This window comes from Sinocyclocheilus anshuiensis, unplaced genomic scaffold (assembly GCF_001515605.1).
Source record: "Sinocyclocheilus anshuiensis isolate Anshui unplaced genomic scaffold, SAMN03320099.WGS_v1.1 scaffold813, whole genome shotgun sequence".
Classification (NCBI taxonomy): domain Eukaryota; kingdom Metazoa; phylum Chordata; class Actinopteri; order Cypriniformes; family Cyprinidae; genus Sinocyclocheilus; species Sinocyclocheilus anshuiensis.
Window position 1 is genome coordinate 1,836,351 of NW_015540942.1, and position 27,673 is coordinate 1,864,023.

At 40.9% G+C, this 27,673-nt stretch overlaps 2 protein-coding genes across 3 annotated transcripts in view; both read right to left on the reverse strand.

The window, feature by feature from the left end:
• Positions 1 to 15,848, reverse strand: part of trpm4a (transient receptor potential cation channel, subfamily M, member 4a) — a 23,881-nt gene extending 8,033 nt beyond the window's left edge. Inside the window, exons 1-17 of the mRNA XM_016487774.1 lie at positions 15,667 to 15,848; positions 11,975 to 12,036; positions 11,245 to 11,410; positions 8,919 to 9,099; positions 7,661 to 7,830; positions 6,769 to 6,946; positions 6,139 to 6,203; positions 5,597 to 5,845; positions 5,405 to 5,507; positions 5,210 to 5,328; positions 4,800 to 5,105; positions 4,210 to 4,311; positions 3,962 to 4,090; positions 3,486 to 3,615; positions 2,788 to 2,933; positions 2,589 to 2,701; positions 2,397 to 2,492 (exon numbers count right to left, since the gene is read on the reverse strand). Of these exons, the coding sequence (XP_016343260.1) occupies positions 2,397 to 2,492; positions 2,589 to 2,701; positions 2,788 to 2,933; positions 3,486 to 3,615; positions 3,962 to 4,090; positions 4,210 to 4,311; positions 4,800 to 5,105; positions 5,210 to 5,328; positions 5,405 to 5,507; positions 5,597 to 5,845; positions 6,139 to 6,203; positions 6,769 to 6,946; positions 7,661 to 7,830; positions 8,919 to 9,099; positions 11,245 to 11,410; positions 11,975 to 12,036; positions 15,667 to 15,738 (2,387 nt within the window). The 5' untranslated portion in view covers positions 15,739 to 15,848. The remainder of the gene's footprint in view (positions 1 to 2,396; positions 2,493 to 2,588; positions 2,702 to 2,787; positions 2,934 to 3,485; positions 3,616 to 3,961; positions 4,091 to 4,209; positions 4,312 to 4,799; positions 5,106 to 5,209; positions 5,329 to 5,404; positions 5,508 to 5,596; positions 5,846 to 6,138; positions 6,204 to 6,768; positions 6,947 to 7,660; positions 7,831 to 8,918; positions 9,100 to 11,244; positions 11,411 to 11,974; positions 12,037 to 15,666) is intronic.
• Positions 15,849 to 18,012: 2,164 nt separating this feature from the next.
• Positions 18,013 to 27,002, reverse strand: LOC107689665 (splicing factor, arginine/serine-rich 19-like). Of its 2 annotated transcripts, XM_016487777.1 has the most exons (11): positions 26,827 to 27,002; positions 26,216 to 26,269; positions 25,945 to 26,067; positions 25,750 to 25,826; positions 24,937 to 25,037; positions 22,501 to 24,849; positions 21,145 to 22,401; positions 20,956 to 21,038; positions 20,086 to 20,382; positions 19,487 to 19,615; positions 18,013 to 19,381 (listed from the first exon to the last, which is right to left on the reverse strand). In XM_016487777.1, the coding sequence occupies exons 1-11, from the start codon at positions 26,830 to 26,832 to the stop codon at positions 19,223 to 19,225; spliced, it is 4,635 nt and encodes a 1,544-aa protein (XP_016343263.1). In that variant the 5' UTR covers positions 26,833 to 27,002; the 3' UTR covers positions 18,013 to 19,222. The 2 variants fall into 2 exon arrangements, with proteins under 2 accessions (XP_016343263.1, XP_016343262.1); XM_016487776.1 differs by having other exon boundaries at positions 21,145 to 24,849.
• Positions 27,003 to 27,673: the final 671 nt, after the last annotated feature.

Here is a 27,673-nt window from a genome sequence, read left to right on the forward strand (position 1 = left end):
CGTCTCTGAGTCAGTAGATCCTTCCTCAGAGGAATCTGCCAGGGAGGGGCTGTCGCGAGGAGCATTAGTTTGGGGAACCAGGTCCGAGTGGGCCAATACGGCACCACAAGCAGGACCTGCTCCTCGTCCTCCCTGACCTTGCACAGCGTCTGTGCGAAAAGGCTCAGTGGGGGAAACGCATACTTGCGCAGGCCTCGCGGCCAGCTGTGTGCCAGTGTGTCCGTGCCGAGTGTTCCCTCGGTCAGGGAGTAGAACAACTGTGCGTACAGCGACCTCTGTTCTCTGTGCGACGAGATGGGTTGGGTAGCGCTAGCCAGGCACCCAGATACCGTGCAAGCGGGACCAGCGGAATCACCGCTGTACCCGCAGTGGAGCAGCAAGGTGGAACGCAGGGACCCAACTCGGGCGGCTTGAGAGCGGACCAAAGAGGGGTCTGAGTGTGCGGTGCAATGCTGAGTGTGCCTGGTTCCACAGTTTGGCAGAGGGTGCGTGAGTAGGGCCTTTGTTGACGCTCTCGAACTGCCCACTGCTGGCGATGGAGGAGGATGAGTGTGGTCCGGTGCTGGTCCGTCCGCGTCTCTCCGTGCCCTCCTGGGACCCAGGGACAGAGAAAACCGCTCTCTCGTCGAGATTTTCCAGATTCTCCACCCGGCCCTCCTCCGGGGGAGGGAGAGGTGCCTTCACCATCCCCCAAAGAGCAGCTTCCTCCCTTTCTGGGTCACCTGTCCCGGGGCCTCTTGCTCTTTCGCTCGACGGGGGCCTGGACGGGTGGGGCGGCCTGCCTACGCCCAGCTCCACGGCGCCGCTTGCTGGAGGCTGCTGCGGATGCAGCGCGGGAGCAGGGGCGGACGCAGGGGGCTGCCCTCGGCGACGAGCAGCAGCTGCCTGCCGGGGCAGGGTGTGACGACCCGCCTCAGTCTGCTTCTGTGCAGCCGAGAGCTGTTGGGCCAAGCTCCCAACCGCGTCGCCAAAGAGGCCGGTCTGGGACATAGGGGCATTAAGGAACCAAACTTTGTCGGTGTCCCTCATACCAACCAGACACAGCCAGAGATGGCGCTCCTGGACCACAAGTGTGGACATCGCACGACCCAGAGAACTCGCGGTGAGTAGCGGTTCGGAGCTCTTTCAGAACTTCCAGATCATGACCACCCTCGTGCAGGTCCCTCAGTGCCTTGGCCTGATGAACCTGCAGTAAAGCCGTAACGTGTAAGGCGGAGGCAGCTTCTCCACAGGCCGTATAAGCATCCCCGGACAAGCCAGACGAGTACCTACAGACCCGGGAGGGCAGGCACGGTTCGCAATTGTATTAGGACACAATTGCATCGCAACCGACCGCTCCACCGGGGGGACCCTTGTATACCCCCTAGCTGCACCACCGTCGAGGGTGGTGAGGGAGGAGGAACCAGCAGGTCGGTTTCCGGCAGTAAAAGGTGCCGTCCATGACCTGGTCAGCTCCTCATGCACCTTCGGGAAGAAAGACACTGAGGCGGGGCGAGCCACCCCGAGAAGCCAAACGTCCAACCTCGAGGGCCCGGGACGCGGTGGAGGTTTCCACTCGAGCCCTACCCTCTCGGCGACCCGGGAAAGCATAACAGACATCTCTGGATCCGATTCAGGCCTTGCCACCGTCCCGGAGGGTGGCAGCGCAGCCAAATCTTCCTCTCCAGAGAGCTCTCCCTCTGATGCAGTGATCGAGATCCGGTCGTCGGGAGGAGCACTGAAGGATACCGCTGGTACGCTCTTTGAAGAGGGCCCAGGCAGCTCAACTGGTTGCGAAGTGCTAGAGGAGCGATGGTCCCCCGAGGGTTGGTTCCCTGAGGAGTTTGCCACCACTGTAACCCTCAGACCACCCATGCTACTGCCCGAAGTAGTCCACGCCTGACTGCTGCCAGGATGAGCACTAGATCACGAGAGAGGCAACGGAGCTCTGCCCCCCTGGAGGAAATGGAGCCCAGACACGGGAGGCAGCGATCGTGACCATCACCCGGTGCGAGGTAACGACTGTATCCAGAAACGCACGGGTGAAACGGCATCTTTAAATAGACGATCCGTCGTCTTTACAAAGACGCACCCGCTTATTGTACTCTTTTAGAGAAATTGGCTTTTTTTTAGGGAAATGCTCTTTTACGTGCCGAGACGCACAGGGGAAACGGCCGTTTGCAGCATGACAGGGGGTAGTGCAGCCTGAAGTGCACAACACACTCGACACAGGAACGACCACCGCTGAAGCGGCGTCCGCAAACACAAAAAGCTCCCAAGAGCGCGCTAGACTCATCACACACGAAGCAGTTTGGTAGAAGCAGAACGATGTTGTCGCTCGGCTCCGAAGTGAAAAGCTGGTATGCGTTGCACCGGCTGCCTTCGGAGTGACCGACTGAAAGGGAACCGTGAATTACGTGTTTATGCCATCAGCCAATGACTCGGCTCCATCGACGCTGTCAAATTCTTTACCCTGATGAAATTCCTCTGGCTTTTCATCTTTCTCCTGTTCCCTAAGAGATTGAAGGGCATTAAAACTTTGAAGACGGTACCAGAAAGAAAACTAAACATTCATGCCACAATCTTGGCTGAAAATATTGGGTACTGACTTGAAACTGATGAGGTTGGTGTAGATAAAGGGAGGCAGGAAAAATGAGAGGACCAGTTTCCACACTTCTGTATTGCTGTCCATGTCCCCCCACCATATCTCTGACAGTAAATTCTAGCCATGGACAGGATCAAGAATCGTGACACCAATGTAACTAAGAAATATTGACACTCCAACAGGTAAACATGACCACTACTAACCTGCACTCCATCATGGCTGAAGAAGAGGCGAGCGTCAGCCGCTGTGGCCATCTGCAGACAGGTGGCGCCACCCCATACAGGTGACTGCCTGATGAGAAGCTTGAAAGAGCGGCTCTCATTGCTCTGGTAACACTCACTGAACACATCTATTATGAAAGTGATGAGAAAATACATAATGTAAGTAATGTAAGATTTCTTAATGCTTAAGACTTAATGCTGCATTTAATTTAATTTAATGCATCCTTGCTTAATAAAAGTATTAATTTTTTGCAAAACAAAAAAAATCTAATTGACCTTAAACTTTATAACTAAACAGTCATCTGAGACCACATTTAAAATTTGAGATTTGAGAACCTTTAAAAAAAACTAAATATTGATATATTTTAAATCCTGCACTATTAGGGACCATTAAAATGGGAAGATGCAGAATATGAAAAAAATGTGTTTAGTTTTTAGAATGGTGTGTCATGTGAAAAATGCAAGCGTAACAGGCAAACACGTCTGTCTAGCGCATATTTGCATATAAAAACTATGGTAACGCAGCGCAGTGGAATGCAAAACTGTGTTCTGTTTAAATATTATAATATATTTTTATTAATTCTTATACTTAAACTATGAAATAAATATAAAATACAAGCATTTTGGGCCCCACTGAAAAACAGTCCCATCTGCCATCTTTTAACTTGATTCACACCCACCATGAGCCAGATTCTCAAAGGTTTGAGCAAGTTCTTTCATTGAGAGCTTGGTCTCAGTCTCTGTCTCCAACTTGGAGAGCTCTCTTAATATCTTACATCCGGCAAGAGCACTTAGCACCGACTCCCCCGCCTAGCATCGAGAGAGAGGGGAAAAAGAGTAAAACAAAGCAAAATTATTACAATTGTTACACATTGATCATAGGAATTATCATGATCAATGACTCCAGTCATAATAAACAACACCATCTGTGGTATTCAGCATGCAACCCTCCTGTTACTGGACACTTTTACTTGCTGAATAAATTAATATGACGTTTACACAGTGGCATGACTGACTACTTTAATCTTTAGTGTGATACTAAATCCACACCACTAGGTGTCAGTATAGAGTCCAGGATCACTGTCATATGCAACTTTAATCTTCTCATTTGTAAGAATTTGCAAGGAACATGATATGGGTTTCAACTATGACTTGCCATTTTCCAGAAGTAGACAGACATTTCTCTGCGATTCTGAAGAATGGCCCAGATGAACAGAGCTATCCAGGGAGACATACAGCGCTGTTTCCGGTACACACTCTCAGTTCGCAGCAACATATTCACATGCTGAAAGGACGAGACAGAAACTATGATCACAACATTATTATCTATAATGTATGAACATAAGTACTGAAAGTCAAATCATTTCACCAATCCCGATACCTCTGAAAAAACCTGGCTGGTACCTTCATTGCTTTCCTTGAGGCCCATCCCTGTTCTACTCCAAGAGGAGCGTAGTAAAATGGCTGACAGACATCTTCCATGATTTCTGATAACACCCGTGAAACCTGGGAGAAAGAAAATCCTTAATGCACATGTTTTACATAAAGCTGGATGCGAAAGTCTGACATTACAATCAAATATTGGATTCAAGCCTGCATATGAACAGAAACATAAATAAAACAAACTAGAAATAAAATTGATCAAAAGTGACTGTAAAGATATTGTTACAATTTTTAAATAAAGTTCTTTTGAATTTTCGCCATCACAGGAATAAATTACAATTATAAAATATATTACAATATAAAAGAGTTCTTCTAAACTGTATCATAAAATAATATTTCATAATATTACTATTTTTACTGTATTTTTGATCAAATAAATGCTGCTATAGTGAGCATAAGACACTTCTTTCAATAACATTTTTTAAAAAATGTACTGACCCCAAGCTTCTTCAAGCGGGTGTTTTTTTTTTTTTCAGATTTTATATCACAATTTCTCCTCTTTTTTTAACCTTAAACTTTTAACATTGGTTTCAATGTCTGTCTTCTTTTACCTCATATAGAGTGAGGTCTCGAGCAGCAGATGGGGTGGTGAGGGTGGTGGCGTGGCTCTTGAAAGAAGAATTCTCATCTGGTAAAGTTAAGCGGGTCTGAGAGGCAGCTAAGCCCACTCGCTCCTGCAGCCTCCTCTGGAGGAATGAGGACACCAGATTGCAGTCTGACAGTGAGCTGTAAAGACTCTCTAAACGATGGTACGTCAGATAGTCCAGTATGTTCAAGCCGCTTTCCACAAACAGACGCACAAAATGGGGCTTGTCGTTCACCAGCGCATCAGTCATTGATACCTCCAGGTCTTCATACTAAGAGAAAGATTAAATATAGAGCTATAGAAGCTGTAATGTTAAAACACAGTTTTACAGTTTTGTGCTGGATTTGGTTTCATTCATTCTGCTGTTAATCCTACCCTCCACTGGATGTCACCGTTAAAGAGTTCACTCTTGGCGATATCCACTCTGTCCCAGGCCACTGCCAGCTTCAGCTCTTCAGTGTACTCGCTAGCATCATTCGCATCCCGTTTAGCAGCTGAACATGCACACATAAACCCATAAGTATATACTGTAAATGTGTTGAATTCTCAGGGCAGGTGATTTAATCTCACCTCTTACAAGAGCTTTAAGGATGATTCTGTCGAAGTCATCTTGCCCTTCCTGGTCTCCATGTAACACGGTGATCAGATCTCTGTTGTGATAGATACTAAGTGCCTGTGTGAAAAAGAGAAAAGCAACTAAAAGTAAAGGAAATACCTTTGTCCTGCATGCACTCTCTATCCAATCTCTTGCTATACACTCACCTGTTCCACAAGCTTCTCCAGTTCAGTCTCAGAAGGGAAATGTTTGTTAATTTTCTCTCTCATTCGGTCCCTGAGCTCAACACTGGCTCTTTTCCTGCTTTCCTCGGAAGCGGTCGGCAAAGTGGGACTCACTGGTGGACTCAGAGGTATGCTGAGATCCTTCAGTATTGCTGCTATCAGGTCTGCCGCTGGACCCGACCCTGCCAGCACCAACCATGGAGTGGTATTTTTCAGAGATAAATCCACTCTCTGCAGTGAGAAAGAGATTATTAATTTCAAATATGCGTAAAACTGATTTAATGCCATGAACAAAACCATGTACAAACAGAACAAAACAACATCAAGTAATCTTTTAAATTGCATTGTTTTGTTCGTGGTTTTGGAACTACCCAGATGACATTAAATTGGAACATCAAATTAAATCAAATTAAAAATAATATTAATAAAACAAAATAAATTATATTATTTTAAAAGAAAATATGGTTTAATATTAATATTGTATCTAATATTGTATTGTATTAATATTAATAATGTGTAATGACCTCAAGCATTGCAGCATCTCCTGCGATCAGCACACACAAAACAGGAATCTCAATGCTTCCACTACCTGTTAAGGGCAAGAGGAAGACAGATTTGTTAATACAATAGAAATATAGCATTACTCAAAATAAACAAAGAACATAAAGGTACTAGTATTTAGTTTCCATTTGTTTCAGAACTACATTATCATTCTGCTCCACTAGAGAGCAGTGTAGGCCTCATATTACATGCTAAATTTATCCTTATTATTATTTGTATTTTATTGTATATTTGTGTCTTTGTGATTGTGGATTACATTTTATGTAATGCTGCAAAAACAACTTCCCTTTGTAGGGACAATAAAGAGTGTTTACTACTACTAAATGAAATCATTCTGAAGCCATTTACTCCACTAAATACCACCAATGTTTAACTTCCCTCTTCCTTCCTCTCACTTGGTGTTTACTTCTCTGTTATTTATTTTATTTAATAAAAGGAAGTGCTTAGTTCCTCAGGGATGTGCTTGTGCTTCCCGTCAGTCCCTGATGAAGGTGCTACAAAAACGATTTGGGAATTTGCTGTTGTGCTTTGTGCTCAAGACTTTAAAAATGTTTTATTAGAGCTTTTCAGTTGAACCATCTTCTTTCGCTCACCCCAGATGCCAGTGCGCTGATGGGAGATGAAGTTTTCCAGGTTGGCTCTGAACATTGTTTCACTACCTCTGTGTCCTACACTTCCATCATCCACCAAGAGGAAGGCCTGGTGGTTGTTGTCCAGGCAGCTGGATTCACGGGGCATGTTGTGCACATAGTACCGCGCTGGGAAACTACCCTTGTAAAGAATAACCAACAGTAAGGTTTTACAGAGCAGCCAAGGCAAAGTCCTCCAGTGGTTCAAAACACTATTCAGGTCTTTATGACATTTACTGAAATGCTACTGTACACTCTGTAAAAAGTATCTGGACACTGAACTACACTTAAAATGTTTCAATTTCATTTAATATTTCACAATTTATCAAATCAAGTGGCCTCTGCAAACATATTATGCTAGACATAACTTTGCAATTACATTAAATGAATTTGTCCCAAAGTTAGGTGAAGGTGAAGTTAATCACAAGATTACTGCATGTTTTTTATGACTAACACAGTACTGATTACTTGTATCCAATGACCAATATGCAAAAAACAATAATAACAAAAATGACAATAATAATGATATATGATACAAATTAAATTGAATTAAAATAATTTCAATTAATAATAGTAATAGTAATAACAATAAATAATTAAAAATATTATTATTAATTTAATTGTGAACTGTAAATATCTGTAAAAATATCAACTAAGGGTCTGTCTCTATTATTCAAATTACCTACAGACTTGTAGACTTGGATGCACACACACACACACACACACACACACACACACACACATATATATAAACATAAAAAGCTAAAAATAATCATTTTTTGACGTTCATACATTTTAAGTGTGGCTTTTGTGTAAACTGTTCATACTGAAGCAGAATGGACTCATACGGTTGTACCTGTGGGTTTACGAGTTGCTGACGTTGGTAAATCAAGCCCCAGGGTGCAACACCAACAGCTATAACTTTGGCCTGGGAAAGAGATGAAGCTGTTGCACAATGATCCCTTACTGCCTCACCTACACAACGGCCAACACCCTTCCTCAGACCTGATGTCATGATCCAAGCCCCTGGGAAAAAAAAAAGGAAAAAAAAGAAAAGCTATACTATTACCTAAATTACTCAGCAGCTTAATTAAATTGCACGAAAATACATAAAAGTCACAAACACCATCACTGAAAAACATTGAAAAGGTATTTACCATAATGCAACACTTCTGGATTCAAGCCATTTACATTTTTACCATATACACAATAAACCTTATCAACACACTACAAACTAACACACATGAGGAATGCCACTGTTGAGTAATACTAGTTTGGCCTGTCTATCACTGACCTTAAGACTAGTCACTAATTACTGGGTGCATGAAAACAGTTATTAACACTTTTCCAGAACAAATTTCAGGAAAGCTACCTGTCCTACCTGATCTACTCTCTGAGCCAGAGGTGGCCGAACCATATCCACATCAGAGTTAAATATTTATAAAACATACTTGGTCTCTGGATGTGTATTATGCAGTGATATATGATAAATTGATATGGCCACTGTAGTTTCATTACATGTTGCATTTTTGTTAACAGTTTCATAATTTGAATGACATCTCATGACTTATCAGTCAGGCTTATGGAACACCTCAGTGAACAAATCTGGCAATTCATCCCCTAAAAGTCATCTGTGGTCTCCATATTATTTCAATAAAACATTCGTAATGTTCTTAGAAACTTCTTGAAATCTGCTATTAACTGGACGCTTATTAGTCTGAGTATTTTTGTGTGCTTGTGAAGGCATGCGTGGATATGCTGATGGATTTCAGAAAAGGGAAGTATAATGTTAATCACATTTATTCTGCCATGCAATAAGTGCTTTTTTATTTACATTTTTTTTAATTTCAGTTATTACTTCAACCACTATTTAAATTTTGCTTGCTTTTTTATGTTTCATTTTTTTTTTACTTTTATTTGAGTTGAAGAAAATGTAAAATGAGGAAAAACAAATAAATAACCGTCTTTAACTTAGTTTTAGTGCCCAATATTAACCCAGGCCAAACGGTGGAGGGTGAAGGGTTAACAGTCCACATGTGATTCATTAGATAAGTGAGTATAAAGGTTTCTAGCACTCATAACTGAGCTAAATATACACGAGCAGGAGAGGTTACCTGTGCTCTGTGCGGCCCGGACAAGACCCTGTCTGATCACTTCTCGCACCCAAGGTTTCACCTTCTCTTTCCCCTCTCCCCCCACCACAGACACCACCAGATTGGGTACCGACAGGCCCCACTGTGACGTCATCAGTGAGTACACATTGTCCGGAGGTGTATCATGTGCCAGACGCAGAAACTTAGAGACACAAGATGAATGACATATGAATGCACAGCAGAAAAACAGTCCTGAATGTTTGTAGGGGAGAGCGAGGTGATTTGAGCCTGAGGGGAAGTTGAGCCACCCTTTGTTTATAGACAACCATAAACAAAATTGGTGATGTGACCACAAAAATTTGAAGAGTTGTGATTTTTACTCACCCTGTGATGGAGAGAGGCCCACTGAATAATTGGTAACTACATTTATTAAGCTCAAAAAAGTTTTTTTGCTGTTCAAAGTGATTTTTTTATGTAAGGACATTAATTCTACAATTTGAACTTCATTTTGTTCTGAAAAAAAAAAGCCTTAAAAATGTTATCTTTAAATAAAACTTTTAAGAAGTCATCCATACATCCACTCTATTATAGAAACTGCTTTATCCTTATTGGGGTCATGGAGCTGGATCCTAACCCAGCATCTTGAGCTGCAGGTGAGGAACTCCCTGCGTGGATGATCAGTCCATTACAAGGCTCACACATAGATTGTAAGAAGTCATTTTTATTTAATTTCTCTTCCTTTGATATAGCATGAGGTGAAAATGTTCAGTTTTATTTCAGCATAGTCAATGGTACAGTTTAACCTCATGTGGCTCACGTAACATAAGTAAAAATTGGCTCAACTCACCCACACTCCCCTATGTGTGATATTATTCATCCTAAACTAAGGGACACAGGCATTCAGACAGGTGTGACATTCAGACATGTTCCTCACATGCTCAAACACGCAGGATATTTATGTTGTCACTCAAAAACTGCTGAATGTAGGAAGGGATTTGTGTGAAAAGAGAAAGACTGAACAATGGATCTTACTGAGGCAACACACAGGCTCCAAAAAAAATCTCAGAGATGTTTCCTTTTGTTACTGTTTAATTTAAATTGCCTTTAATGTGGCTATGAGAAGTGTGTATGACTCCAGGCTCTGTGGAATTGGTTAAAGGAAAGTTTATAATAGCTGTAGATTACATGTTTTCATTGCTGTTCAGTAATTGCCCAGTGGCCTGGCATACTTTTAAGGGGAATGACAATAGACCTTAGTCAGGGTAGTGCCATATTTAATTTTTGACAGGAGTGAAAATGAGGCTGTGAAGAACAGAAACACAGTGAGTTCAATGGATGTAATGTTGTTTAACAACAGGCAAATTGTTCAGTTGATGAAACATCTTTCCAAAAAACTTTCAGTAGAAAACATTTTATATTTTTTCTAATAAACTTTAATTAACTGTGGCACATTTACAGTAATATTTATTAATGTTGCACTCTTCCTGTTAAATTCATAAATAAATATCTATCCCTCAAAGCCTCATTTTCATACAGGTAAAATTCAATGTGGTCTACCCTGACTAAGGTCTATAACCTAATATAAATACAATTTCAATGTATTTATATTTTCATCTAATTAGTAAAAAAATAGTTTTTCGCACTGAAATACCATTCGCAAAAGTGGCACTATAGTGAATTTGCTTAAAAAAATGCATTCTCAAGAAAATGAACTGGTAACACTTTACAATTTGTTAACAATAGTTAATGCTTTAGACACCACAAACTAACAATGAAAAACATTTTAATTTAAATTACTGTTTATTTATTAATAGACTTCTTGTTAATAAACAAGAAGACATAAATGCTGTAAAACTGCTCTTCATTGTTAAGATCTCATTTACCACTGTTAAGCAAATTTTCAAAGGCAAAATCCAATCATTTCAAAAGGAATCCAGGTGATCATGAATTTCTAGTGAGGACAAAAGATTTCCCCACACAGATTTTGCAATGGATTCAGCTGGTCTTTTGAATTCACCACATTAACCAACAGAAAACTGCTTGGTTTGAAAACAAATTCTGTGTGAGCTCTGCTTCATACATGGCTATACTTTTGACAATAGACAATGGTTCTTTTTTGTCCATGGAATTTCCTCAGTAAAGCTGTGGTTTTAATCACCGCATTTGCGTTTTTGTACTTTTTGTTCAGGCGCAGTGAGTTTTTAGTAATTTCTTCAACAAATAAAACCTCACTGTAAAGTATTACCAATTTATCATAGTTGTATTGTCAGATCGAGTTCATATTCTAAATTACAGTAACTGTGATTGTGCGTGCTTGAGCAGGTGTAAAAGAAAGCAAGACACCCACTGGACTGTTTCTGCGTCCAGCTCCAGCAAACTCCAGCTGTCCAAAGGCATCAGTGGGGTATTCAGAGGTGTGTTGTTCACTGTCCCACTGGCTGATCACATGATCACCAGCCGTTATGGATGCGTGAAGTTCCTGTGCTCCACCACACTGGCACAAAACCCCATTACTGCCACAGAGAGAGAAAGAGAGAGAGAGAGAGAGAGAGAGAGAGAGAGAACTGTCAGAACAGGTTTCAGTGGGTTCAGAATTCTCATATACTTACAATTCAAGCCATCATTTCAGATAAAGAGAAAAAAAGAAATCAATATCCTTTGTGTGTGTGTGTGTGTCATTCATGTTACAATTAATTAATCAAATGAAGACGTTAACAGCTGAAGTTAAACTGTATGTCACACAATGTACACATCACCACTTAAATTAATAAATTAAATGAAAACAGTACCTGTCCAACCCCTATTGTGAATCATTACATAACAATCGCTTGTAAATGGGAAATGGACAGAGAAAATGTACTGTGTTGACAAATGGCTAGGAGTTCACTCTTCATTTAAGAAAAAAAATGGCGTGTTTGTTGACCCACCCTCCATTACCAAATCAGCTACTTAACGGCTCAGATCATATTACCAGAAGATCAAAGTCTATTTCAAATGAGACTATGAAAGGACTGAATAGTTTTCTGCATACGCTAGTAAATCTGAATGCAAGAGAAAATGGAAAATGGCAGTTGTACCTGGATGAGTTCTCCACAAAGGTGGTGCACACTCTCTTTTTAATCATCTTTGGGATCCAGCTCTACAACACAGACATTACACAGTAAAGCATGAGTCAGACATTTTCACATGCAGGTCCGGTTTCTTTCCTTTCACAGTCAGTGACTGAGCAGAACTAATGGCAAAAGAATTTCCAAGGAAATGTTGTAATGTGTGAAATGCATGAAACTAACAGCTTATTTGTGACTTAAAGATCTTCCAAAACCCAAATATAGCCTAGATTACATAGAACAACAAAACACAACCACAGTAATCAAAATCATTGTACTTAGCCCATAACTGTTCTAATTATAATACTTTTATAATAAAATAAAAACCTTTAGTCTGGATAAAGGCACTGTATATTAGATGACTGTATTCGGAAATTAAATAAAATTAAATGGAAACTAAATAAAGAAAATAAATATTAAAATATGATTCAAAAACTGTCTCAAAAAGTTTTGATTATTAAAACAGATGCTGAGCTGAGATAATAATCAACCCTTTAGGAACATTTGAAACAAAATACAAAGAGAAAGACTTCTTATCTTCTTAGGTTGCTAAAATTAAATGAACAAGGTCAACTTGTTTTCAGAACTACAAACAGCATGTTTGTTTATCCAACACAAGAGCTATAATGTACCTTAAAATGGATGATAATTCAGCATAACACAAAATATACAAGCTCTGTAGTTTGACAATGTTTTCACTTTTAACATGCTATCATCCATCTTAATCTTGATTTTTTATTGCTCCTTTTTATTTTTTCATTTCATTCTCCTATAATATTGTGTATATTTTTATTTAATATATTTTATAAATATACAACATTTCATTTTTTATTTCATTCATTTAGTGACCTTGTGAATTGCTTTGTTTTGTATGTATAGCAAGTGAAATTAATAATACATAGAACACAGAGAATGTTCTCACATTTCTTAAATGTAAACATCTTATAGGACAGACAAAATACATATACAGTATGTGTGTATGTATACGTAGCCTATGTATGTATATGTAGGCCTCCCCATCTTCGTCCCAAAAAACTGTTAAACAAGCTTATAACTTTAATATGTTGCTTTAAATTAAGAAGATTTGGTTAATCATTTCATCTGACTTTCCTCAGCAACATTAGACAATCCAAACCTGATTGGAAAGGCCATTAAAACAGTCATTACATTTGCATTAGCTTACAGTTGTTGCATATTAAAATACACTTCCTAATGCATTTAACTATTAAGGTGGAGACTTATTGAAATGTATTAGGAGTGGCAGCAGGCCTTTGATAAATTGCTTCTGCTTATATTGTTCTCTGTCCCCTGGATAAAAGTGTCTACTAAACAAACACGCAGCGGTGCAAGAAAATTTAAAACCTTCCAGTTACTAACGTAACCTCGGTTCCCTGAGATAAGTGAACGAACATTGCGTTGAGACGCTTATGGGGAAACTCCTGTTTACTCTGGTACTGAAGCCTGATTTGTTCACGTTTATGTAGCTGCACGAACCAATGGCGCTTCAACCCACCAAAATGGGAGTAGCCGGCCTCTACATAAGTTGGCTCTGATCGCCATTTCGTCAGAATCTTTCGACTGAAGCAAGTCATCGATTCATGCGCCGTCTTATAGCACAGCAGTAACCGGAGCGTTCCCTTTCGAAAGGTCTCTCCCATTGGATTGACATGCTTAAGCCCAATTCATACTTCTGCGTCGAACCTACGCCGTAGCATACGCATTTATTTGCCGCCGTCACGGCTATAATGCTTCTCCGACGAGCCGCTTCTTCTTCGGCTTTTACCGTGGTACTGCGGGTTACACCAGCAACATGCCCGTGGACACTGCTGACTAGCGGTTTGCATGTGTACTGCACGTCGACGCGGACAACGACGCAGAAGTATAAATGAAAACTGACGCATAGCCTACGGCGTAAAGGCTATGGCGTAGGTCCGACGCAGAAAGACTGATTTATACTCGACGCGTCCGCAAGTTCGCTTGGGTGCGCACGGCAAATATGACGTCTTTGCAATGTTGGCGGAAGTTCGCTTTGAGTGCACGAACTCATTTCGCGTGGCGGTGTGCACGGCATTTTTTGTAACTTTCTAACTTTCTGCGCAGCTCCGCATCCAAAGATGCATGGAGTTCAGGGTGATTCTTCTAGCCGAACATGCACGTCTGTGCCGGCATTTGTGTAAAACAGAAGCAGCTTGATTTAAGTTCAAACTCCATCGGGTGCTTTTTGATGCTTTGACGGAAAACAATGCAGTTTTTTTGCATAGTTTGTCCAAGGCTTTTTATTTGAAGTATGTTTTATTTTTATTGTATAAAATAGAATTAGAATTCATTTATACACTATTTGCTTAAAGTTGTCTTGTGTCTGATGCAAAATAAAGCCAATAGTTTAAGATTGTTTTAATCAGTTTGTACATAAAGAAATTATTAATTCATCAACTCATTAATCACGCGAGAAGTCTTGTACCGGCAAATGACTTGTTCTCACCGGTGATTTCCGATGGTTTTAGAGGACAATTACTCCTCGTCGCCCCCTGTCGTTTCAAAGAATAGTACAACGACGAACGCGACAAGTATAAAAGCCTCGTCCGTTTGGGAAGGTGCGCGCGCAGACAGCAGAGGCTCGTAGAGCGGAGCCAGGCGAAAGTATAAATCCCGCTTTATGGGGAACGTGTCCAATAGCGCCGTGCTATAAGCAAGCCGCTCTGCAAGCCCAGCCCCGGAGCACTCTTAATGACATGGAGTCATCCACGGTGGCTTTCTCCTCATATGAAGGGTGGGACTAATGCTCTTGCAGTGAGAGCATGCCATCTCAGTGAGCACAGCCTTTGCGTAGGCGCTGCCCAGACAGGCGACGCACTCACTGTGTCCGTCTGCAACCCTTGCACGAGCCACACTCGCAGAGTGACATTTGCAACAAGAAATTTACTTGGAAATTTGGTCTTAGTGCCAAATGGCCGCAGGGGAAAGCTTTTGACTTCTTCTGCTGCCGGGGGCTCCTTCTATGGCAGCTAGCAGCAGGCTGAGCTGAGAGCTTCTTCCTTCTTCATGTCAGCGAGGTCATGATCTTTGTCGCTGAAGGAGAAAAATTCTGACAAAATGGCGCTCAGAGCAGACTTATATAGAAGTCGGCTCCTCCCCTTTTGGCGGGTTGAAGCGACATTGGTTCGTGCAGCTGCACAAACAGTAGCCTACCAGAGTAAACAAGAGTTTCCCCATAAGTGCCTTAACGCAACGGGAGGGACCGTTCGAAAAGGAACTATGGTATGGAAACATGGAATAACTTGGGAAAAATAAGCTTTTTCATTCAACTTTTTACAAGTGCATAACAAGCCTGCACTCACAAAATCCTGACTCCAGACATCTGTTGTTTTTTCCAGTGTCTATAGATACAGGACTATTATCATTCATTTGTCATTTTAAGAGTTTCTTCTAACTAACTAGCGCTTTCTACGTGTAGTATGGAAAGCCTCCTCGTTTTAAACGTTTAGTCCATTTTAATGCAGTGCCAAAATAAATATTACTCAATATGAACTCGACAAAGCATGAACAATTAAAAAAAAAAATGACTGCCATCCCACTTCCTTACTGATAAATATTTAGGTGAATATTTTTACGTGATGTATTGCCAAACAACACTATTTACATTAATAATGTATCAAACAGACCTGATCTTTTTCGGATTTTCTCTCCCCTCCACCTCCTTCATTCTCTTTCTCAATTTTCTTCATTTTGATCATCTGTCCGTCTTAGAGTGTAGGCTTATTAGGGATCAATTATTCTTCAGATGAGCTCCATGGGGAGTCTAGATCCAATGATGCTCTAGTTTGCCATCAACCGGATTCCCAAGATATTCAATTAAACTTTTTCTAAAGCCGTAAATGTGAAAGCCCCGCCCACGCTACAAGTCACACGCTCGCTCCCCTGGACGCATTCCAGCACGAGCTCACGATGGTCTGTACTTGAAACAAACAGTTGTGGGCGGTGAGGGCAGGGAAAATAAATATGCGGGCTTGATAATAGTAGCAGAATACGATAAGAGTTTCCACATTGTTTTAAACCACACATTTGCAGATAAGCTGTGATTTGTAACCAAAGACATCGGTAGCCTAAGTTTACGTTTACAGACTCCCGCTATATTATTTTGTTATGTAAGTTAGGCTGTTGAAAACCGGATACTTCTGGTTATGAGAAAAGGTTTCCACATTTTCACGTCCCTGCAGGCGTGTCTTTTTGAAGTAGGCTACTATTGACCTTAAGATGTCATTTCGGCGTGACCAGTTATGCTGGTTTGACTGAAGTACCAGGAAGTTTAGTAAATTGGATAGGTCTTAAGCTCTCACCTGCAAGATTCAAATATTAAGGCTATTAATTTTCCTAATGGTCGCGAGATTATTAGCAAAACAAAAATGCCGGTGTTTGAAAATTGAAAAGAATCGGTCATTGCTGTCATAATGGTTTTTAGGGTATGTACTCTCTCTCTCTAGAAAGAAAAAAGAATTAAATGTAGAAAGTACGCTTATTAATAGTAAGGAAATAAAGAGCTACTATTAACTAAAAAAGGATATTACATGACTGAATGAATAATTTACCTGTAATATGTTGTGATAAAAAAAAAAACGATTTAAATCTTTAAAATTTGTGAGTTAGGCTAAGTATTTTTGTCCAAATATATAAACCCATATGATGGGAGTAGCCTATAAGAATGCTCTGTAGGCCATTACAGGAATGTCCAGATTAATTTTCAAATTGAGTATGGAATTAGTATAATTGGTACATGTCTAAATGAAATGCACTAATTCGACACATGTGATGAAGAGGTGAGAATGTTCACACTTTGCAATAAACATTTCGCTTCCACCACAATTTAATGAAGGAAATAATGCAACAAAGTATACACCATGAAAAAATCTGAAACAGGACTCACTTAATTATATAAGTGCAGGGGTTTCTTTTGAGAAGGTATTTTGAGAAGGTTTGATGAGGTCTCTGGCCATAGTGGTGACATAGCTCAGATGACTGTATAGTACTTGTTTCACATAATGATTAATACTGTGTACAGGTCCGTTTAAATCCATCATCAGGTCATCATGATGGTGAGCATCAGCTGCAATGTTCTTTAGGAAATCTTTATGTTCACTTCATTGCTACCATGTATATTCAAAAACTCTTTAGAGGAAAAAAAAAAGGTGAATTGGTTATTAAGCACTGCATTTCCACTACTCTCAGAACTGTATTTTAATATTAGGCAATGTAATAATATTTTATAATATTTAACAGACTTTAATGGCATTAATGTTTAAAATAGTTTTTAATCAACCACAGCCACATATCTCTGTGTTCAGATATGGCCACATGCACAGCCCAAGACTGGTTGCCCACTGAAGCTAAGCAGTATTGAACCTGATTAGTACCTGGATGGGAGAACTCCTGGGAAAACTAGGTTGCTGCTGGAAGAAGGTGTTAGTGAGGCCAGCAGGGGGTCCTAATGCCCCAGTGTAGTGATGGGGACACTATACTGTAAAAAGCACACACACACACACACACACACACATATATATATATATATATATATATATAATCCAAACAGAAAAATTTACAAAATACCGAGATATATGGGCCTATGGTATAACGCAATTCATCCAAAAAATACCGATATGATTTTTTTTTTGGCCATATCGCCCAGCCCTACAACCTAGTATGAAAAAGTACTGTCCCAATAGCTATACTTGAAATATTGTACACTCTGTATGTAAAATATGGCCCAATGTGTTAATATGAAGGAAATTATTATTTTATTTTTTTTAAACAGGTGTTTTAACCCTATTTTGAATTATGCATTGCATTATATTCTAATAGTTAAACGAAAATTCTGTAAATTTAACTGAAAATGTACTGATAATTTTATGCCAGGACATCATGTTTTTTATTCTTACAGTGTATGATACCTGAGGTAGTTACATTGCAAATTTGATTTTTTTAAATATGCACATTTGTCAGTTTGTTTGCATTTATGCAGTCACCATCTATTGCATAACAACTTATTGTTATAAAAGTAAAGAGGGAAACTAACGTCTGTACTATATAAGGTTTTAGTTTATAACTCACAGTAATCAAGGGCAATAATAGGGCAAGCTTTTAGATAGCAAATCATACATACACCTAAAATTGGGAGAAATAAACAAGTCACAAATGATGTTGAACTCCTGCTTTTATGCTTATGGAGCTTTTAGCAGAAAACTGTTGGTTTGATTAAGAAAAGAATCAGACGTCTTCATTTGGAAGTTAGGGCACAAGTTTATCTCTCATGTGACCTTCAAAATCACTGCAGTTTTCTTCAGTACAAATAAAACCATGCATGCATTTATCTCAACCATTCATATACACACGGTAGTACCTCTTCCATTGAGTCTTCTGCCAACTCAATTATATTATGTGAAGCTTCGATGGGGTAAAACACATTTTCTAGCTAGGTCATGACATGTTGTCAGAGTACTTTTAAATTTCAGCTGTTTATAATTGAAGTAAAAAACAAACCAAACGTCCTCAAACATCAGTCTGTTCCATGTATAAACACATTCACTGTCCTATAAGATGGAACTGATAAATATCCTCCATTCCACAGCTATCTCAAAATCTGAAAGATTTTCACGTGTCTGAGTAGCACCTCTACAAATGAATGCTCTCTGACGCAGTAAGAAGAATGAGGTTGCACTTGCAATCCTAGTTTTAAAGAAAATCTGACAAGGAACATTAACACTCTGTTCTCAGTTCTTTCATTCATTCTTTCACACTCAAAATCTCAATAGTAATAAATGTGTAAGCTAGCTTGCTATTTAAAATGTGCACCCTTCTCTGAAAGGGAGAGAGGAAGGAAGAACACCTATGTAGTGTACTTAAAGTATATACAGGTTGAACATTATGTGTAAGAAAGTGTGTGCGCCATCTTTATCTCTCCCTCTCGAGTGTATACTTTAGAATGCTTTCAGTACACCTTATATCATACCACATTCTATATTCATACATATTTATAGCAAGACAAGAAAGAGAGACAGGAAGGGTGGTGGAGTACTCAAGTTTACATGATGTCAACACATAGGGGAAACAGAGCAATATAACAAACGACTGTCACTCAATAGCCATGGTGGGCCCAAACACGTGCAGGGGAGGAGATTTTGCAAACTTGTTCAACCAGATGGAGAGAAATAAACAGTCTTTGTCCAATCATGTTGAGGAATGCATTGAGGCAGACTCTCTGTCCTCTTTTTCCTCCTCGTCCATTTTGCGGCCGTGCTTTCTAAAATACTTGTACCTCTGGACATAGAGCTTGACCAGGTTACTCACTTTAACTGGGTTTATCTCACCTGTCCGGCTGTGACAAATCTGTGAGGTAGACAGTAAAGACAGATTTAGTCATGCTTTCTAGATATTTATTAGTAGCACTATATTGTGTGCTGCAAATCAAGGCTTTCTTGAAGTTACATTTACCTTGTGCACAGCTTTCCTTAAGATATCCTTGTATTCGTCTTTGTTGATGTCTTTACGCTGGTAGTATGGCTTGATGGCCAATTTGACTTCCTCTACTGCCCTCTCCTGGGTGTGGAGCTTCTTCAAATACTAATCAAAAGTATTTGATTTAGATTGTTATAGATAGGGTTGCATGATTTGGCCAAAAAAAAAAAAAATGTATTTGTCAATGTTTTGAACTGCAGCATGATAAACCTTTAACTTGTCTTATTGCTGCTCTGATTTCCAAACAAATAGAACAAAAATACATAAAAACACAAAGCAAGAAAACAATATCTTTTGTCCTTAAACTGTTTTTAGATTAATGTTTGGCCAATCCTGCTGCCAATAGAACTGAACCTAAAATCAAAAACCATTATCTTTGCATTCACATTGCAACTGGACTTTAAAGTTATTCAACTTCAATGCACCTTGAATTGTTTCATTGAATTACTTCTACTCTTTTTGCAGACCTAATTACAGAAATATAGAAATGTATAGAACGAAAGGAATTCAATGTTTGTCTACAAGACCTATGGGGTGAAACAGAGAGAGAACGATGTTAAATGAATTGCTGTTACCTTGTCAGGGTCTTTACTGTCATTATCCCAGCCCGTTTCACTGCCCCCTGTTGGCACTGGCAATGGAGGCGGTGGAGTTTGAGCACAGCCTCCACCCATTGAGAGTCCAGGGAGAAAGTGTGAAGGAGGAGTTTTGGTGCAGCCAAACAATGGGACAGAGCTGTGGAGAATAAACTGTGCAGGAGTGGGTCCTGGGGGTGGAGCATGTGATGGAGGTGGAGGAACTTGTGATGAGACAGATGAGGATGATGAAGGAGGGTGTGGCTGTGCCTGGTTCTGATTGGCCTGAGAGAGAATCTGTGTAAAATGAAAGTGGAGAGTCTTACAATTTTATTACACTTTTAAGTAAGTTAATTAATTTACTTCTCAATCAATAGCGATTGAAACGGTCAATCAGCTAGACTTAAGGCCTCTGGTAGAGCTGCTTTAAAACAGGATACAGAATTATTCTGGAATCATGTTGCTTTGCCTTATAAATGCACAATTATATAAAATAATAGTAAAGGGGCAGTCACACTAGACTTTAAAGCATGCAAAACTTTTTCAGACTCTGCAACCGACAAGATATGACATCGAACTCATTTTTAAAAATGCATAATTACTCCACTTTTATGTAACACTGCAAGCCAGCAGGTTTAATGTGATTTTTTTAAAATCAGCTAAGAGGTCACGCTGCGATGTATCGATCTTCTATTGGCCATGTCTTCAATGATACAAACTTGCAGATCAGAATTCACATGACTAGAACTTTGGAAACTTCTTCACATGAGCATCCATTTTCTGGTCTCCTGAATTTGCATTTATATGAATGGAAGTCAATGGAACGAAAAGTGTAATGTGACCACCCCATAATAATATCACAGATTTTACCTGACTTGTGGCCTGGATGAACTCTTGTGCTTTGGCTCTGCTGGCTATATTGGCCTCCTCCATTTTGAAGAGGAGAGCTGTCACTGAAAAGGGATTTAACAGCAGAACATTATGACATTCTAATCCCACTATACATTCAAAATGCATGTCAGAAGGGAATTACTTAAAAATCATGCAATAAATACTCACATGCTAAAACACCTCCAGCAGTGCAGTCCACTCCGGCTTGTAGACTCCAGGGTAATGGCGGAGTTGATGGGGGGGGAGGTGGAGGTGGTGGTGGCTTGCTAACTGAAGATGAGGACACTGAAGAAGAGGAGGATGAAGAAGGGTCATTTGCCAGAGGAGCACTGGAATGAGAGACGGAGGCCGACACCAAAGCTGTTGAAGTAGAGCCTGGTGGTGAGCCCTTCTGATCATCTGGTGGGAGAGGCTTAGCACTGGAACTGAACTGAGTTATGGTATCGCCCCTGATCTGTGATGATAGCAGACCGGGAGGGCTGGCAGGGGACTTTGAGGGTGTGAGAGACAAGGCTTTGGACTGACCAGGGCCTTCCTCCAAGAGGAATGAAGGCTCTGGTGTCTTGCAGCTACTATCAACAGTTTGAGAGTCTGGGGATGACTCCCTAGTATCTCGAGACGGAGGCAAAGACAACGGGGATGTGTGTGGTGGTGAGGAAGATGGAGGAAGGATACTTGCTGACGAGGAAGTGGAGGATGATGAAGAGGAGGAGGGAGTGGGACCAGGAAGAGCTGAAGGAGGACTGGATGTCTTGGATCCAACCCCAACCAAAGGCTGCTTTTCTGTTGCTACTCCCGGCCAACCACCACCAACCGTGCTACAATTATTATTAACGCCTTTAGAATTACTTCCATCCACACTTATCCCTTTCTCTCTGGGCTTCTTTCCGGGCCTCCTTCTACGTTTCGCTGCCAAAGAGGAAGTTGGGGAAGAGGCAGATGAAGACGTGGATGTAGCAGAGCTTGGCTTGGCTTTCTTTGACTTTAGTCCACTCGGATTTGTTGATGACGGAGGCCCGAGCATGTTGCGTTGTTTCCCAGTTTTGCTTGGGTCTTTGCCTCTCCCTGGAAGAGACAGTGTCTCTGAGCAGGGCTTAAGAAACGGTGATCGGCTCTCATTGTCTCGGCGGAAAACCACAGCAATAGACCCACCAACAACTGAGGGCCCTGAAGCTCCACTTACAACACCACCAGGTCCAATAAGGTCAAGGCCCAACTTCCCAGAGTTCCCAGTTGTGCTACTAACACCCTCACGAACCAGGACAGAGACTTTAGACTGGAGCTTACCCTTTCTGCTACCACCACTGAGCTTCTTGGACCTGCCAGAACGCCCGCCATCCTTCTTCTCTATTTTTTCCTTATCGGTTTTCTGTCCTCGTTTAGTAGTGGATGAGGACGCTGTAGGATGAAGGGAGGTGGTGTTGCCTGAGGATGCAGAAAGAGGTGATGAGAGAGATGACAGAAGGTTTTTACTTTTGGCTTTTGGTCTATGAGAAGAAGAGGAGGAGGTGGATTCAGACTGACCAACTGTCTTGCTAGATCTGGATTTCTTCTTTAGATGATGTTGGCTAGTTTTGGGTGCTCCGGATTTAATTTTAGGACTGGGTAGAGGGGGCTCAGGAGGAGGAGGAAGTAGTGGTGAGTCCTCTAGTGAAGGGTAGTCTGAATCCAGTGCTTCCCCATCCAAAGAGAGCATGTCTACCTCAGGACGATCCGAGAGTCGGTCTGATTCATATCCATGATAACGAGGAGGTGTGAGGGAGGTGGGTCGGGACCTGCTCCTATGCTCCTCGTCCTTTCTTTCCTCATCATCTGATCGTCTCCTTCGTTTCTTCTTCCTCTTACAATGTTTGTCCGAGCTATGGGATCGGCTGCGGGAGTGCCGTTGGCTATGGGGTGGTGAACCTGGTACTGTGGTGGTTGTTGTAGTGGTGGTAATGGTGATGGTACGTTTGATCGCAAAAAGATCAGAGCCATTGAGATCCTGAATGGACGGGGGTACAACAGGTCTGATATCTCTTCTCCCGTCCCTGTCTCGATCTCTTTCTCTAACCATCTCTTTCTCTCCGTCTCTCCTGTCACTGCTTCCTCTGCTCCTCTTTGTACTGCCTCTCTCTCGGCTGCTTGACCTCCTGATATCATCATCCCCATCTCTCCTTCGTTCATCTCTTCTTCTGGAGTCTCTGTCTCGCTCTCTATCCCTGTCATCTCGCCACCGGTCCCTTTCTCTTTCATGGTTCCTTTCTGGCTCTCTTTCCCGCTCTTTATCTCTGTCTCTATCTTTGTGGCGATCCTCAGAGTGGCTGGACCAGGATCTGCAACTGTGTGTGTGTCGTGAGGCGTTCTGGGAGTGGGAGCGGGAGGAATGTTCTGGAGTGCTCCTGCGTCTCTTTTTCCTCTTGTGGCTATCACTTCGGCTACTTCTTCCTCTATCCCTATCCTTGTCTTTGTTCTCTTTTACACTCCTTTTTTCACTGTCCCTCTCTTTGCTTTCTCTTTTACCGTCACCTGACTCCTTTTCTTCTTTCCTTTTTTTCCTCTTTTCCTTCTCTACTCTTCCCTCTTTCCGCTTGCGTCTATCCCTGTCCTTTGAACTCTTGGAGGATTTGCGACTCCTCCCTTTATCAGTGGACAGAGGTGGAGAATTGGAAAAGGAAGGAGAAGGCAAAGGCAAAACAGGGACAGGTGGTGGTGATATGGATGCAGAAGAAGGGCATGATCTGAACCTCTCTTTCCTCCTACTTGTCAGTTTTCGTCTCAGATCTCCGACGCCCACAGAAGCCACTGGCTCCCTCTCCCATTCTTCCTCCTCATCAGCACAGACAGATACAAACCCATCACCCTCTAAAACCCGTAAGATCCTCTCAGGTTTTGGGACACCCGTTTGAAGGTAAGAGGGACTGCTTGAAGATGGAAGCAACACCTCCCTCCTTCTCTCAATCACTTGTTCTCTTCCTCTTTCATTGGCTCCCACTATCTCTCCTTCTTCTATCTCAGAGTGTTCAGAGTCTGTTCCCCGTTCTCTTTGATTTTTTCCCTGTTCCCTTATTCTGTCTTTGATGGATCGATTGCTGTTGAGATCTAAAGGTCTATTATTGAACATTGAAGATGGAGCGTCAATTTCTGTTGAATCTGGATGACCCCCCTCTGTGCCAGCAGGTGTCCCCTTTTCCAACACTCTATCAGCTTTTGCAACATTCCCTTCACTATTAATGCTGCTTCCTCCTTCATTCTCCTCATCCACACATCTTTTTTCCTCCTCTGTTTCAGAGGCTGGAGAACCTGTCGGTTCAAATGGATCATACTTATCAACCTCTTCCTCCTCATCCTCAGTGGACACTCGGTCTCTCTCCCCCTCACCCTCTGTTGGGTGAAAGGGGTCATATATGTCATTTTCTAAACTCTCCGTCTGTCCATCATTGCATGGATATGTGAATGATGAAGATGCATGAAGTGAGGGATTAGAGGAAGAAGAAGGTGGCACAGGCATTGACGATGGCACCAAAGAGGACGAAGTGGATGACACAAAGTCTCCAGTTCCTTTGCTGACCCTGCTGTCTCCAGCATTGCCTCTGTCCTCATCCTCACGGTAGTTTGTACCCATTCCACCAGGAGATGAAGATGAGGGGGAGGAGGAGGGGGAAGAGGGAGCAGATGAAGGAGATGATGGTGAGTTGGAGGGTGATGAAGAGAGAGGGCTTTTGGCAATCTCTATGACCCTATCAGAGTTTTTGAGGGAACAGGCCAGTCCTGAGGCGTGAGTTACACTTGAATAAAATCCAGGAAAAGAGCCTGAAGGCAAAAAACTGTCTATAGAAACTCTCTTTTTCTTTAAACATGGTGGGAAGAGAAAATTTCCATTTAAGAAGGATCCTAAGAAAGACAACGAAAATAAAGGAATTAGTTTGATCACACAGTGCTATTTACATTATCTTAGGCAAGCTATGGACTTGAACCTACCTGGCTTCTGGTAACCAAGATTTGGGGTAACAAATGTCAACAAAGCAAGAGATGCGCCATTCTCGACTTTCACTTCTGCTGTTAGCTCCACATCAAAGTCACTAAAGGAGAAGAAAAAAATATAAGAAAGTTTATAGTTTTTTAACACAAAAAAGGCCTCAACAATAAAGTTATTTTCTGTTTGACCCCGTTAAGCCAGTATTTCAAAATGTTATTTGCACTGTTGACATTTTCACTGTCCCTGAGACAAAAAAATAAAAATGATGCAAATTGTATTAACTTTTTTTTTTAAGTAATTAATGTTAAAGTGCCAAAGCAAAATACATGTTTATAAATATTAAAATTACAACAAATTCAGAAAAAATTACATTTCAATACAAAAAAACAACAACATCTGATTACTCTCCCATACAAAGAGAATATGCACCAGTGAAATACGCAATGAAATACACCAACAATGAAACAGATAAAATGGCAAAGCTTTTTTGACTGAATTTTGTTTGATCTGATGTAATCTTCCACACTCAATCATATCCCTGAAGCTCTGAATCTAAACCGGTTTGTCACAGGACAGATCATAGTCTAATGGACCCAGTTCTGGTCATAACAAAATTTTGATCAAATGTGTACTATGCTTTGCCTTTATAGGCCAGCACCTTTCAAAGATGATTAAACATTCCTTTATAGCTTTCAACAAGCATATCAATGAGACACAAGACTCACATCCCTCAAAGTAAATAAAAAGCAAACCAAGTCAAATGCTGGTGCTATTAAGCTCAATTTTTAACTTAATGTGCTGAAGTAAGCACTTACCAGTCCAGGTACTGAGGTTGTGAGCTGAGCTGAGGCACAAGATATACAGGCTCAGAGGAAGTAACAACAGCAGCCCCCTACAAGAGTGTAACATAAATTAATTGGTTCAAGGGTCACTGATTTCAAACTGGGGAAATAAAGCCAGACAAAGCATGTAACAGGACTGAACTAAATAAATAAACTAAATAATTTTACCAGTTCACTAGGCTCATCCTCCGAGGTCTCTCTGTTTCCTTGGAAACATCTTAAGCCAACTGTCCTTCTGTCTGCTTTAGACTCCACTTCCTCCTCTTCATCAGGACATTGTTCAGATTGTGACTACAAGAAGACAAGACAGAAGACATTACGCGTATTCAGCAGAGAGTGCTGTGCATGCTGAATCTTAATCTTATGGTCTATAATACATAATATGATCACAGTGACTGTCCAACCTGCTCCTGCACTAACAAGATGATATGACACTTACCTTGCCTGGCACAATTTCTCCTTCGTCTTTTTCAGCCTGTCCATCTGTTCCCATCTACACATAGCAGACAACACTATTGTTATAAATAGCCTAGATCTGAAACATCAGCTCTGGGCCATCATAAAGCTTAACCCGTTATGATAATCATACCTGAGAGATTAGAGGAAACTACTTCTGCATTAAATCTCTACCTTTAACTTGAAGAGCACCCAGGGAAACTTGCTTACTCGAGTAAACTGAGGAGAAAGCTTGATCTGTATTGACATTCAACACTGTGTCTTCGCTTCTTGGCCCAGTGACAGCACTGATCGTGTGCAGTGAATGAAACTGATGTAAGATGATGCTACAGACGATGCTATCTAATCGGTGTGCTCCACTGCAGTGTTTGCCTACCTATGTACTCACTTGTTAACTGTCATAAAATAACCAGCAATACTTACTATACGTCTCATTCTGAATGCACCGAGTATTACTAGCTGACTTTTTTTTTTTATCTGTGCTTCATTTTAAGCAACCTTCTCGCACTAGCAGCAATAATTTATAACCTACAATTTGTCGTCCACAGGGGATAGCTGGCTAGCTAAGTTAGACAAGCTATAAGAGCCGTTTACCTTCATAGTGCAGAGATGAGCCGGCTGATGAATACCAAAGCTGATGACCTGCTAAAACCCGCCACAATGTTTTTTGTTAACTTTAAAACGGCATGCAGAGGCACGAAACATTTTTCTTTAAGGAACACAAAAAGAGGCCCATCCCATCCGATTCCGCCATTTTGCTTCCCCTTCTGTGAAACTGCCGGCATGGGCTTATGGGAAATGATGTTTTTCATCAAAGACTGCTTGTGTGGCGACGATGCAAATCAGAGGCGAATGGAAATGTCTTTGTAATTAAAGAGAAATATTAGAAAGTAGAAAATCTACCAAGTAATTCAGGGTTACATGCTCACAGTACATTAACATTTATGTCATGTAGTCGATCCTTGATGGTCTAAAATATATGCTATGGTGGTTGTTTGAGCCTGCACTCAAGTGATTTTGAAATAGTAAATACAATATAGTTTAATAATATAGTATGACTATACTATTTGATTTTAAAATTGGTTTTTAAATGCAACTGAATAATAACTCGTTTTTTCTTTTGGCACATTCATGATGGTTAATTTTTAATGTTTGGAAATGTAAAAAGGTTTACATAAAAACTATTGAAAACATTGTTTTTTTTTTTGTATTGTAGGCCTATTTTTATACTGTTTTATTTTTTATGAATTATGTTGTATTGAATGTAGCTATGCACTTTTGTCAGTTCAAGCATTCCCTGGGAGTCAAACCCATCTCCTTGGTGTTGCTAGTGACATGCTTTTACTGTTTGAGTTACAGGAATATAATAATAATTATAAAGGCCTACAATAAAAATTTTAACATCCTAGCCTTTGTTTTGTGCAACACACACAATAACAGT